At 44.7% G+C, this 14,012-nt stretch overlaps 1 protein-coding gene across 2 annotated transcripts in view; it reads left to right on the top strand.

Moving 5' to 3' along the window:
• Positions 1–14,012, top strand: part of WDR70 (WD repeat domain 70) — a 344,582-nt gene that overhangs the window by 237,074 nt on the left and 93,496 nt on the right. For both annotated transcript variants that reach the window (XM_069745936.1, XM_069745937.1), the window contains one exon: positions 6,525–6,699. In XM_069745936.1, coding sequence (XP_069602037.1) covers positions 6,525–6,699 — 175 coding nt within the window. The remainder of the gene's footprint in view (positions 1–6,524; positions 6,700–14,012) is intronic.

The raw sequence follows: 14,012 nt of genomic DNA, 5'->3' as shown, positions 1-14,012 counted from the left end.
CTGCTTGCTGGACTCGTCCCAGCTCCCCCCCGACTTCCTCCAGGAATATTTCATTCATTGTAGTGTTTTTAGTGACCGGGAATCGCTCTCGGGGCGGCCGTAAAAGCGGGAAATATGCGGAGCAGATGTGAGCTGCACATCGCAGCATTGTCTTACGGATTCTTCAGCTCGCGCCTCATTCCGCCCGAGCGATCGCTCTTTAGGATTTGACGGTAGGATGAAGGATGTCCGCCATGATGGGACATTGCTAGGCTCCCTACTCCAGGCCGAGCATTTCTGTGTTCTTCGCTGCCAAAATAATCTCCCGCCGAGCATTTGAATTCCGACCATCCGATCCTTAAGTGGTCATGGGACCCCCATACACGTTAGATGGTCGGCCAACAGCGCCAAAATCGGTGGCTTCACTTCATTTTTTACTTATTTGGACCTTTTAATGTAGCAGCTTCTCCTCCCCTGTAAATCTTCATACCCATTTTTGGCATAATTGGCTGGTCTTGGCAGAATCACCAGGTTTGGAGGCGTTTCCTTTGCCTTGCGGTGGGCAGGATGGGAGATATCTCAGATCCCGGCCCTTTAGCGCTTAGTTGTTGACTTTGGTTACACAGAACGGCACTCACCTTTTTTTTGTCTTCCTGACGGCTCTTTTGCAACGTCTATGCGACTGGGGGGGCCCAGCTATAGACCCCATGTCTGCGCTGTATGGAGAAGATTAGGACCAAAGCCAGTGTAATCCCGACCGCCAATAATCCAACTGACCGCCAGTGAATTACATGAGTCTACCAAATGAAAATCAAAAAAAGAAAAAAAAAAGCATAGAAAAGACAAGGTACAATATCACTTTTAAGAAACCATACATAATTGTTTTTCAAAGCGTTTGATACCGTGCCGCACAAGAGGTTGGTACACAAAATGAGAATGCTTGGTCTGGGGGAAAATGTGTGTAAATGGGTTAGTAACTGGCTTAGTGATAGAAAGCAGAGGGTGGTTATAAATGGTATAGTCTCTAACTGGGTCGCTGTGACCAGTGGGGTACCGCAGGGGTCAGTATTGGGACCTGTTCTCTTCAACATATTCATTAATGATCTGGTAGAAGGTTTACACAGTAAAATATCGATATTTGCAGATGATACAAAACTATGTAAAGCAGTTAATACAAGAGAAGATAGTATTCTGCTACAGATGGATCTGGATAAGTTGGAAACTTGGGCTGAAAGGTGGCAGATGAGGTTTAACAATGATAAATGTAAGGTTATACACATGGGAAGAGGGAATCAATATCACCATTACACACTGAATGGGAAACCACTGGGTAAATCTGACAGGGAGAAGGACTTGGGGATCCTAGTTAATGATAAACTTACCTGGAGCAGCCAGTGCCAGGCAGCAGCTGCCAAGGCAAACAGGATCATGGGGTGCATTAAAAGAGGTCTGGATACACATGATGAGAGCATTATACTGCCTCTGTACAAATCCCTAGTTAGACCGCACATGGAGTACTGTGTCCAGTTTTGGGCACCGGTGCTCAGGAAGGATATAATGGAACTAGAGAGAGTACAAAGGAGGGCAACAAAATTAATAAAGGGGATGGGAGAACTACAATACCCAGATAGATTAGCGAAATTAGGATTATTTAGTCTAGAAAAAAGACGACTGAGGGGCGATCTAATAACCATGTATAAGTATATAAGGGGACAATACAAATATCTCGCTGAGGATCTGTTTATACCAAGGAAGGTGACGGGCACAAGGGGGCATTCTTTGCGTCTGGAGGAGAGAAGGTTTTTCCACCAACATAGAAGAGGATTCTTTACTGTTAGGGCAGTGAGAATCTGGAATTGCTTGCCTGAGGAGGTGGTGATGGCGAACTCAGTCGAGGGGTTCAAGAGAGGCCTGGATGTCTTCCTGGAGCAGAACAATATTGTATCATACAATTATTAGGTTCTGTAGAAGGACGTAGATCTGGGGATTTATTATGATGGAATATAGGCTGAACTGGATGGACAAATGTCTTTTTTCGGCCTTACTAACTATGTTACTATGTTACTATGTTTTCTCCACCCATATAATAAAATGAACACATTAATTAGTTAAAATTTCTTGATTGCCTCTTATTGCAATGTTGGGCTATCAAAAAAGCGTAATTCTGTCTCTTTGATTTTTTTTTTTCTCTCGTTGCGCCGTTGACCGATCAGATTAATTGTCTTTATATCTTGATAGATCGGGCATTTCTGAACTCGGCAATACCATATATGTGTATTTTTTAAAAAATTGTTTTATTTTTAATAGGGCAAAAGGGGGTGATTTGTACTTTTTTTTTTTTTCATATTTTTTTAACTTTTTTTATACACTTTTTAGTGTTTTTAATAATCTCCTTATGGGACTTGAAGCTGTGATCGTCCGATCGCTTGTGCTATACACAGCAGAGGTTCAGCACCGATTTGTATATAGGAGAAATCACGTGCCAGGCTCCTAATGACAGGCATGGGGGTCATCCGCAGACCCCCGACCATCATGGTAATCTATAGGCACCCCCCGATTACGTGACAGGGGTGCTGAAGGGTGGGATGAATGGCACGCTTCCTGATGGTGCCTGTTAAATACCGCTCTCAGAGATTGATAACTGTTTGGAAGCTGCAGGCGGAGCACCGATCCACCCACTGCTGTTGGAGGAACATGATGGCTGATTAAATCAGACATCAAGTGCAGGGAAAGATGTGGACTCAGTGTGTGAACCCCCATCCAAGGCAGGGACCCAGCTTTGATGTACATGTGTCAAAGGTAGTCAAGGGAAAACTCCTGTCCCCCCCCCCCCCATTCTCTCCCACCAGCAGTTTGTTTTGCACTGTTCCCTGTGTCTGTCCTTTTGTAAATCGCAGACAGCACTGCAGCCAATCAGAGGGAACCCAGCAGCTCTGCACAAATTGACGGATTAGGCTCTCGGAGCCCCTGAGCTCAGCGATTGGTTACGGCACTGTCGACGGGACGTCAGCACTGCAGACAATAACAGACGCCCGGGAAGGGCGAGTAAAGCCCAGTTTGCTTGTAAAACCCTTCTAAAGGGAATATGTCAGCAGGTTTTTGCTATGTAATCAGAGAGCAGTTTGCCGTAGGAGCAGAGACCCTGATGTGTCACTTACTATGTTTCAATAAAATAAGTGTTTTATCAACAGGAGATTATCACTATAAGACTAGGTGTCTCGTGCCTCCAAGTCCAGCCCCGCAAACTCCACTGATTGGCAGCTTTCTGTCCATATACTTTGTTCACAGAAAGGTGCCAATCAGTGGTGTGGGCGGGGTTATACACAGGAAGCTGCCAATCAGTGGTGTGGGTGGGGTTACACACAGGAAGCTGCCAATCAGTTTTGTGGGCGGGGTTTTACACAGGAAGCTGCCAATAAGTGGTGTGGGTGGGGTTACACACAGAAAGCTGCCAATCAGTGGTGTGGGTGGGGTTACACACAGGAAGCTGCCAATCAGTTTTGTGGGCGGGGTTATACACAGGAAGCTGCCAATCAGTGGTGTGGGTGGGGTTCTGCAGGGCTCAGCATTCTGAGCTCTGCTACAGCAACAACAGAAAAGCTATGATTCCATCACAACTGCTACTATGTGGCATATCGCTGGAATCGGGGTCTCTGCCCCTACATCATGCTGCTCTCAGATTATATAGCAAAAATAACTGCTGACAGATTCCGTTTTAGGGGCTAAAACCAACACTAAATCTAGACCTGAATATTTCTATTACAGAAGGAATCTAGTTATCGCTTCTGCCTGCCAGCTGCTCATCTCTGGTGATGACCGAAGTCCTGACCCCTCTACCCAGAGGTTGCAGCTTAGTGATCTTTTGTGCTACTGCATAGCGGAGGGGGGAGGCTCCTGCTGCAGCCAGTTGTCTGACAGCCAGACAAGGGACATGACTGATCTCCTGAGATTTCTTTTACATATTTCTTAGTTTTGTTTGTAATATAAGACAAAAAAAAACAAGAAAAATGTGATTAAGCCAAGAAATGCTAGGATATTTTTTTTTCTGGTGTGTTTAGTACTCGTGATAAGATCTCGCTTATTTTGCAGACGCTCAGAATCCCGCCGTACGCCGTAGATGTGAGTTTCTGCAGATCTTTTCCGTTCTCGTCAGGTTCTGGGACATTCTTCACTTATGAAGAAATGTAAATCTAATAGAATATAATAATATTTTTCATGTCTATTTTCTGTCCTGATCCCGTTTGCAGCCTTGAACTATGCATCAGCCGGACGTGACAAGCGGCTGCGGTAACGTGTCAGCCTTGTCCGGGCCGGCCCGGCTCCTGTCCACTAGCTAGCCAGTCCACATAGCCCATTATCATAATCGCCTTAATAACAGTGAAATGAAAACACGATTAGTGATAATTACGCGACCGAGAGATGAATGACTCTGTGCTCACAATTCTCCATGAACCCGATGTGAAATCCGCTCCCGGCGCTTTGATGGATGCGGTAAGGGGAGAATAACGACTATCGGGGGCCGTGATACAACCCAGGGTGTCCCAGCTACATGTTCAGACACCATGTGTGCTCCCTACAAACGTGAGAACGGCCGCGTTCCTGCACGGGGTGATGGGGACAGATCAGACAGGAAAGGACGACAATTAAAAGTCAAATATTTTGGAATGTTTGTGTGACTTTTCTGTGCTCTCCCAACTATGTGTGCGTGCCTTTAATTGCGCCAGGAAAGCCTTCAAAAATTGGAAAAAAAAAAATCCTTCTGGGAAATACTAGATATTTGATTGACAAATCCTTTAACCTCCTGCCAATAGTCCTGCCAAAATATATCTGAAATTACAGTATTTAAAGGGACTTATGAGATTAAGAAAAAAAATCTTTTTTTTTTTTTTCTTTTAGAAGTAACATGACTCGTGTGGCCGTATATAGTATTGCAGCTCGGTACCAATCCGGAGACACCGCACATAAAAATAATTTTTTTTGAATCTTTGACATTACCTTTCAAGTGGTTGTGCAGAAAATATTACAGATTTTACAATAAATACCTACCCTCACCGATCCTTTAAATCTCCTGTTTTTGCTTACGGACTCACAGACTAAGTGAGTGGAGATTCATCATCATCAGCAGCAGCAGCAGCAGGGAGGAGGTACACTGGGGAGCTGTTATTCAGGCTAGGTGGCCTCATATCAAATTTACATTTTTAAGAAATGTACTGCCTGTCACGACTCGGTTGTCAGGTATTCCGGGACCACGAGCTCCTTCCCTGTCCCTAACGCTAGGAGCGCCCTAGCTCGCCCTGTTCCCCGGATTACTTCTGATGGTGAAGATGTCGGGGCCACGTACTTTGCCTTAGCTCTTGAATCCGCCTTCAGTCTGTACCCTTTCCGCACCCAGGGAAGAGGGGAGTAGTAGTGTACCGTAATACACCAACCAGACTCACAAGGTAATGCAAACTGGGATAAAGGAAAATACCACTCATACAAATATACTCACCTAAACAGAGATAAACACTGAGGAGTGGAGGATGGGAAATTACCAAAGTAGGAGAAAGAAGGAAATTGGCACACAACCAAAACCTAGCAACGGTCTCAGATAAAGCCACCATATGCCTTCTCAAACAACAATAACAACAAACCACCATCTCCTAACCATGTAGCATGAAGCTATCTCCTCTGACAATGAGTGCTATCCAGGGCCCAGGAGATGGGAGTGGCTAACAGTGAACAGCTGAGAGCCTTAATGCAGGACAGCTTCCAAGAGCGCTCAACTGAGCAGATTAATCAATGCACAGCTAAAGGAAACCTGCACCACTTAATATGAAGGTGAAGTGATTCTAAATAGCGCAGGAGTAGGAAAAATCTGACACTGGTCTTCTGGCTCCTCTCTGTCCCTGTAATAATCTTTATTTTTATATAGCGCTAACATATTCCGCAGCGCTTTACAGTTTGCACACATTATCATCGCTGTCCCCAATGGGGCTCACAATCTAAATTCCCTATCAGTATGTCTTTGGAATGTGGGAGGAGACCGGAGTGCCCGGAGGAAACCCATGCAAACACAGAGAGAACGCTGTAAAGCAGTGACACTGCCATTCTGATGTAATATTTAAAAGCAAGCACACCAACCTCTTCAGGTCTGAGATTTGTGCAATAACATTTGTATTTTTAATGTGAAATCTGGCAACAAATACTTTTTTAGTAGACTATTTGGTTTTATTGTGGTGATTATGGAAAAAAAATCACAAAAAAATTATAATTTATTTTCTTTAAAAAAAAAATCACATTGCGTCGCCAACTGTTAGTTGTTTGTTACACCTGGTTATTGTTTCGTACATGTCATTACGTTTGTACCGATATACAAATTTCCTGTTTTATAATCTATACAAACTCACATGTATAATTGGGTTTATACAAATGACATCGCTCTTTGTGATATATTGAACTGTGAGTTCAATTGTACTTTGTTTTAAAATTCATAAATAAAGAATTTGAAAAAAACAAAAAAAAAATCACGAAAAAAAATTACAATTTATTTTCTTCTTCAACAGAACCGTCCGGACTTGGGACGTTTCCAATGACAAGAAGCATAAAAGTATCTTTAAGCCAAGATCTGCGCAAGGTAAACGTGTTATCCCAACCTGCGCTACTTACAGTAGAGATGGCAAACTTATAGCTGCCGGATGTCAGGATGGCACGATACAGATCTGGGACCGAAATATGAGTGTAAGTTATGAGGCAATATATTTATGTCTGCTTTTGAGTGCAGCATTGATCAATGTTCGATTTATGGGGTGTAGGATATGCCCATTACAGTACCTCATCAACACCCTATACTGTTGCTACTGTTATTGCTACATAAGTGTGCCTGTGGTTAGAAGGGGAACCACTTTCATGCTGTATTTTGACAGTCACAATTTTACATAGGTGTGGGTTCTTAGGCTGACACACCCAGTATCACTAGAAATATGGTGTTAAGGAAGTGCCCATTGCAGTCCTTGACATATAGTACACTTTATACTGTTGCTGCTATTCTTACCACCTTATTTAAATGAGGTCTTGGTTGTTTAAAACTATGAAGTTATCAGATCTTTCCTTTCTATTCATGTTTTTCATGTGTGATGGGACCAGGGTGGATGGGCACAGTGGTAGCTAGAGGGTTTTCAACTGCAGTACCATCCCATCCAGACATATAGCAGTCTTTGGTACCACAGGTTTAACCTAAATGACATGAATTAACCTAATTGGCATTGGCAGACCCAGCGGAGAGCTGCACTCTGATGGTGTAAGGTCTGCTGAGGCTCCTCTGTTATTTGACAGAGGTAATCAGGCTGTAACAATCACTATTTTAGTCTGTGTTATATCCTGAAAAACCTCTTTTAAGGTTTGTCAGGTGAGTCATTTTTATCTATTCTTCGTTAAAGGGGTTGTCCAGTTTCGACAATCTATAGGAACTCCTGGGTTACTACAGGGGGCTAGCCACATAATGACCGCTTTGTAGTACCCCAGCATAAATCTGTCAATAAACAGAGGTGACAACTTATCTGTTTATTCACAAGGGATAAAGCCCAAGTAACACAAAATCTGCCACCTTTATTTAATCCTTGGTATTTCCTCTTCTCTCTACTTTCCAGATTATCAAACTTTCATGATTATCAGTTTCCGGATTAATGGAATTTTGTAGTTTGGTCTCAAGTTTTAAATTTTCTCCTTTGCTTTACTGACCAAATATCCAGTGATTTAATAGCCTTTAGTATATTATCCACCGTAATAAACTAGAAAATGAACGTGTCATAAAAGCTGTTAGTGTCACAGCGTTGTTTGAGCGCGGGGCGGAGGTTTGTATATCTCTGGGATCTCTCACTGCTTCACCCTCTGGTACGTCTCATTATATATAGAATAGTCTAATTTTTTTCTTGCTGTATATAATCATTCGATGCAGAGGACCACCAACTTTTTTTATTTACTTTTTTTTCAGTTTGCGTCAGTAAAGTTTCCATTAGTTTTATAATCTGTCATCTTTTTATAAATTTACATATCCCCACACAACCAAAAAATTAAATGAATGTGGAAATTCTTGCTTCCCGTAGTTGCCACCAGGGGGCATTAATTGTAGTTTCTCTTAGCGTATTGTTCAGTGGTAGTTATATACAGTTGTTTGTGGTGAACTCCCCGTAGTGGTGGCTTAAAGAAAATCAAATGTTAGAATTTAGCTAAAGGAAACTTCAAGCAATAGCTGCAGATCTGGAAGTTTGTGAGATGTAACTTCAACCAATTGCTGCAGAGCAGGAAGTTAGTGAGATGTAACTTCAACCAATAGCTGCAGAGCAGGAAGTTAGTGAGATGTAACTTCAACTAATAGCTGCAGAGCAGGAAGGTAGTGAGATGTAACTTCAACCAATAGCTGCAGAGCAGGAAGTTAGTGAGATGTAACTTCAACCAATAGCTGCAGAGCAGGAAGTCAGTGAGATGTGACTTCAACCAATAGCTGCAGAGCAGGAAGTCAGTGAGATATAACTTCAACCAATAGCTGCAGAGCAGGAAGTTAGTGAGATGTAACTTCAACCAATATCTGCAGAGCAGGATGTCGGTGAGATGTAACTTCAACCAATAGCTGCAGAGCAGGAAGTCGGTGAGATGTAACTTCAACCAATAGCTGCAGAGCAGGAAGTCGGTGAGATGTAACTTCAACCAATAGCTGCAGAGCAGGAAGTTGGTGAGATGTAACTTCAACCAATAGCTGCAGAGCAGGAAGTTAGTGAGATGTAACTTCAACCAATAGCTGCAGAGCAGGAAGTCAGTGAGATGTAACTTCAACCAATAGCTGCAAAGCAGGAAGTTAGTGAGATGTAACTTCAACCAATGGCTTCAGAGCAGGAAGTCAGTGAGATGTAACTTCAACCAATAGCTGCAGAGCAGGAAGTTAATGAGATGTAACTTTAACCAATAGCTGCAGAGCAGGAAGTCGGAGAAATTAAACATCAACCTGTCAGGAACTGTGCAATGGATACACACCGGTCAGTACGTGTCCTGTGAAGTGCGGGTAAGCAGGGCTTGCAGTGTCTGGGGGGAGAGATGGGATGGCACGCAACCGCTGGTGAGCAGGACCTGCAGTCACGTGACCGCAGGGGGAGGGACCGGGGTGCAGCCAACTACAGGACACCGGGAGGAGATAGCAGGATGCGGCGGAGACCAGGCGGACCACAGGGAGGTAAAGCGAGTAGAGAGCAGCGAGGTACGAGAACCAGAAGCAGAAGAGTAGTCAGGGCCAAGCCAAAAGAGTAAGAAAACCGAGAGGGGCAATAACGGAACCAAAGGGACTGACAGGACGGATAGTCACAAACCACGCAGGAGTCGAGAACCAGGCAAGCAAGGAGACGGTACCAAATCAGTAGTCAAATACACAACGGAGAGACAAACCGGGTCAGAACCAAGAGATCCAACACGAAAACAGGCACAAGGCACAGGCACACAGGGGGCAACTAACTTAAGTATAACTCACAAGGAGCAAGGCCTAACAGAGGCTATAAAAAGCCCTCCCATAGCCAAAGAGCGGCTACAAGCATTAACCCCTGGAGCACAGACCAACAACTACCACTACCAAACAGGCCATGACACAACCAATAGCTGAAGAGCAGGAAGTTAGTGAGATGTAACTTCAGCCAATAGCTGCAGAGCAGGAAGTTGGAGAAATTAAACTTTAACCAATAGCTGCAGAGCAGGAAGTTGGAAAATAAAATTTCAACCAATAGCTGCAGAACAGGAAGTTGGAGAAATTAAACTTTAACCAATAGCTGCAGAGCAGGAAGTTGGAAAATAAAATTTCAACCAATAGCTGCAGAACAGGAAGTTGGAGAAATTAAACTTTAACCAATAGCTGCAGAGCAGGAAGTTGGAAAATAAAATTTCAACCAATAGCTGCAGAACAGGAAGTTGGAGAAATTAAACTTTAACCAATAGCTGCAGAGCAGGAAGTTGGAAAATAAAATTTCAACCAATAGCTGCAGAACAGGAAGTTGGAGAAATTAAACTTCAACCAATAGCTGCAGAGCAGGAAGTTGAAGAAATAAAATTTCAACCAATAGCTGCAGAGTAAGAAGAAAGTTTACCTATGAATTGCCAATCCAGATAAACACTTGATGAGTGGGTAAGTCATGCCCGAATTACAGATTAATTTCTATAAGTCATTTTATGAGTTGACTCGCATGAAGAATTATTTACATCCCCACATATTTATTGGTTGTAAATCAGGAATCCTATTTTATCTTCACCCGTTGGTTCATCCCATCAATCATACACATCCTTGTCCAGCGGCCAGTCCTGGCACAGTAAGCTGGACTTGTATCAGCACAGTGTGTCTGCACAGTGTCAGGAAGGCCACGTAAAGCTCCCAACTGCACTTACTTTTATATACGGTACTTTTCTCAGAAGGGAAGGGAGCTGTGATATATGACCCAAGCTTATTAGGCCAAACCTTTGCATTTCTGCATTCTAAACATTGTGAATGTGGAGGTGTTTAGGAGATAGCCGGACCACCAGTAGCTTACTCCGTGTATGAATCCTACACTTCCAGCCAATTTATGTGGCAAGCGCTCAAGCTACCAGCTAGTTTCTCTTCTTCGTTGTTGCTATTACAATGTGTGGTGCTGGGACGGAGGGTAAATATCTAAACAAATGTCTCATCATTTATTTTTTTTATCAGTTTAATGGGTCGGTTAAGAAGTTTCAAGGAATGCAGAAATTATTGTATCTCATATATATTGGTCAAAAAGCATGTATATTCAAATGGGCCATGAAGCGTTTCCATCTCTAGCCCGATCTGACCTCAGACATCGAGAGACTGCAGCCAAGACAATTGTCCCCCTGTAGTTGTATGGAGGCCATGCTCACGTCTCGTGATGATTGTATGGAGGCCATGCTCACGTCTCGTGATTGTATGGAGGCCATGCTCATGTCTCGTGATGATTGTATGGAGGCCATGCTCACGTCTCGTGATGATTGTATGGAGGCCATGCTCGCGTCTTGTGATTGTATGGAGGCCATGCTCGCGTCTTGTGATTGTATGGAGGCCATGCTCACATCTCGTGATTGTATGGAGGCCATGCTCATGCCTTGTGATTGTATGGAGGCCATGCTCACGTCTCGTCATGATTGTATGGAGGCTCATGCTCACATCTCATGATGATTGTATGGAGGCCATGCGCACGTCTCGTGATTGTATGGAGGCCATGCTCATGCCTCGTGATTGTATGGAGGCCATGCTCACGTCTCCTGATGATTGTATGGAGGCCATGCTCACGTCTCGTGATTGTATTGAGGCCATGCTCACGTCTCGTGATTGTATGGAGGCCATGCTCACGTCTCGTGATTGTATGGAGGCCATGCTCACATCTCGTGATTGTATGGAGGCCATGCTCACGTCTCCTGATGATTGTATGGAGGCCATGCTCGCGTCTCGTGATTGTATGGAGGCCATGCTCACATCTCGTGATTGTATGGAGGCCATGCTCATGCCTCGTGATTGTATGGAGGCCATGCTCACGTCTCGTGATGATTGTATGGAGGCCATGCTCATGTCTCCTGATGATTGTATGGAGGCCATGCTCACGTCTCATGATTGTATGGAGGCCATGCTCACGTCTCGTGATGATTGTATGGAGGCCATGCTCATGTCTCCTGATGATTGTATGGAGGCCATGCTCATGTCTCCTGATGATTGTATGGAGGCCATGCTCACGTCTCGTGATTGTATGGAGGCCATGCTCACGTCTCGTGATTGTATGGAGGCCATGCTCACGTCTCGTGATTGTATGGAGGCCATGCTCACATCTCGTGATTGTATGGAGGCCATGCTCCTGCCTCGTGATTGTATGGAGGCCATGCTCACGTCTCGTGATGATTGTATGGAGGCCATGCTCATGTCTCCTGATGATTGTATGGAGGCCATGCTCACGTCTCGTGATTGTATGGAGGCCATGCTCATGTCTCGTGATGATTGTATGGAGGCCATGCTCATGTCTCCTGATGATTGTATGGAGGCCATGCTCACGTCTCGTGATTGTATGGAGGCCATGCTCACGTCTCGTGATTGTATGGAGGCCATGCTCACATCTCGTGATTGTATGGAGGCCATGCTCGCATCTCGTGATTGTATGGAGGCCATGCTCATGCCTCGTGATTGTATGGAGGCCATGCTCACGTCTCATCATGATTCTATGGAGGCTCATGCTCACATCTCATGATGATTGTATGGAGGCCATGCTCACGTCTCGTGATTGTATGGAGGCCATGCTCACATCTCGTGATTGTATGGAGGCCATGCTCACATCTCGTGATTGTATGGAGGCCATACTCATGCCTCGTGATTGTATGGAGGCCATGCTCACGTCTCGTGATGATTGTATGGAGGCCATGCTCATGTCTCCTGATGATTGTATGGAGGCCATGCTCACGTCTCGTGATTGTATGGAGGCCATGCTCATGTCTCGTGATGATTGTATGGAGGCCATGCTCACGTCTCATGATGATTGTATAGAGGCTATGCTCACATCTCGTGATTGTACAGAGGCCTTGATTATCTGTAGTGATTTTAGGAAAGCCTTTATTATCTCCCATGATTATATGGAGATCAGTTTCTGTCTTGAGATTGTACGAAGGCCATTTCCATCTCCCATAATTGTACAGATGCCATGCCCACCTCCCAAGGTTGTATGTAGGCCAAGCCTATTTCCTATGGTTGTATGGAGGCTATTCTCACCTCCTATGATTATATGGAGGACATCCTTGCCTTCTATGAGTATATGGAGGCCATCCTTGCCTTCTATGAGTATATGGAGGCCATGCTCTCCTTCTGTGATTATATGGAGGCCATGCTCTCCTGCCTTGGTTTCATGGAGGCCATTTTCTCCTATGATTATATAGAGGCCATGATCTCCTGTGATTATGTGGAGGCCATGCTCTCTTGCCATAGTTTTAAGGACGCCATGCTCTCCTGCCATGGTTTCTATGGAGGCCATGCTCTCCTGCCATGGTTTCTATGGAGGCCATGCTCTCCTGCCATGGTTTCTATGGAGGCCATGCTCTCCTGCCATGGTTTCTATGGAGGCCATGCTCTCCTGCCATGGTTTCTATGGAGGCCATGCTCTCCTGCCATGGTTTCTATGGAGGCCATGCTCTCCTGCCATGGTTTCTATGGAGGCCATGCTCTCCTGCCATGGTTTCTATGGAGGCCATGCTCTCCTGCCATGGTTTCTATGGAGGCCATGCTCTCCTGCCATGGTTTTATGGAGGCCATGCTCTCCTGCCATGGTTTAATGGAAGCCATGCTCTCCTGCCATGGTTTCTATGGAGGCCATGCTCTCCTGCCATGGTTTCTATGGAGGCCATGCTCTCCTGCCATGGTTTCTATGGAGGCCATGCTCTCCTGCCATGGTTTTATGGAGGCCATGCTCTCCTGCCATGGTTTTATGGAGGCCATGCTCACCTGTGATTTTATAGTGGCTTTGCTTTCCTTGATTAGATAAACACCATTTTTACCTCTCGAGAGGAGATGACCTATGCTGAGACATAAAACTAAAATATAGTAAAAAATACCACATTTTGCTGTGTCTGGTAAGAACCGTCTCTAGGCCTCAACGTCTCAAACTAAGACTCAGTGACATAGTAACGGTATTTGCTTTTATCCAAATAGTTACATAATTACCCCGAAAACAAGCCATATGACATCCTGTGTTTTGATCCCTCTATGAGAGAAGTCTAGAAGGGGCAATGACCTGCCCCCTTAGTCCCTAAACACTCTCCCCGTCACTCACCGTGCGCGGTCCTACATAAAATAAAGCAGAGATCTCGTGTAGTCAAACACTTATGTTCTGCTGCCAGAGGAGATGACAAATGGTCCAAATATACCGTCCTTCGGGCTCTGGGACCTAGACGTACCGAGGAGGCGTCTCGGCCTCGTCTTTAGCTGCCGGTCCCTGTTAGAGGGGAGCGATGTGTTGCAGAACCTGCCATGTTGGCTGGAGCGGTCTCCGCTGTGTGAG

Source organism: Ranitomeya imitator, chromosome 1 (genome assembly GCF_032444005.1).
Source record: "Ranitomeya imitator isolate aRanImi1 chromosome 1, aRanImi1.pri, whole genome shotgun sequence".
Taxonomy (NCBI): domain Eukaryota; kingdom Metazoa; phylum Chordata; class Amphibia; order Anura; family Dendrobatidae; genus Ranitomeya; species Ranitomeya imitator.
The sequence above is the reverse complement of the archived record's forward strand: the minus strand, read 5'-3'. Positions and strand labels throughout refer to the sequence as shown.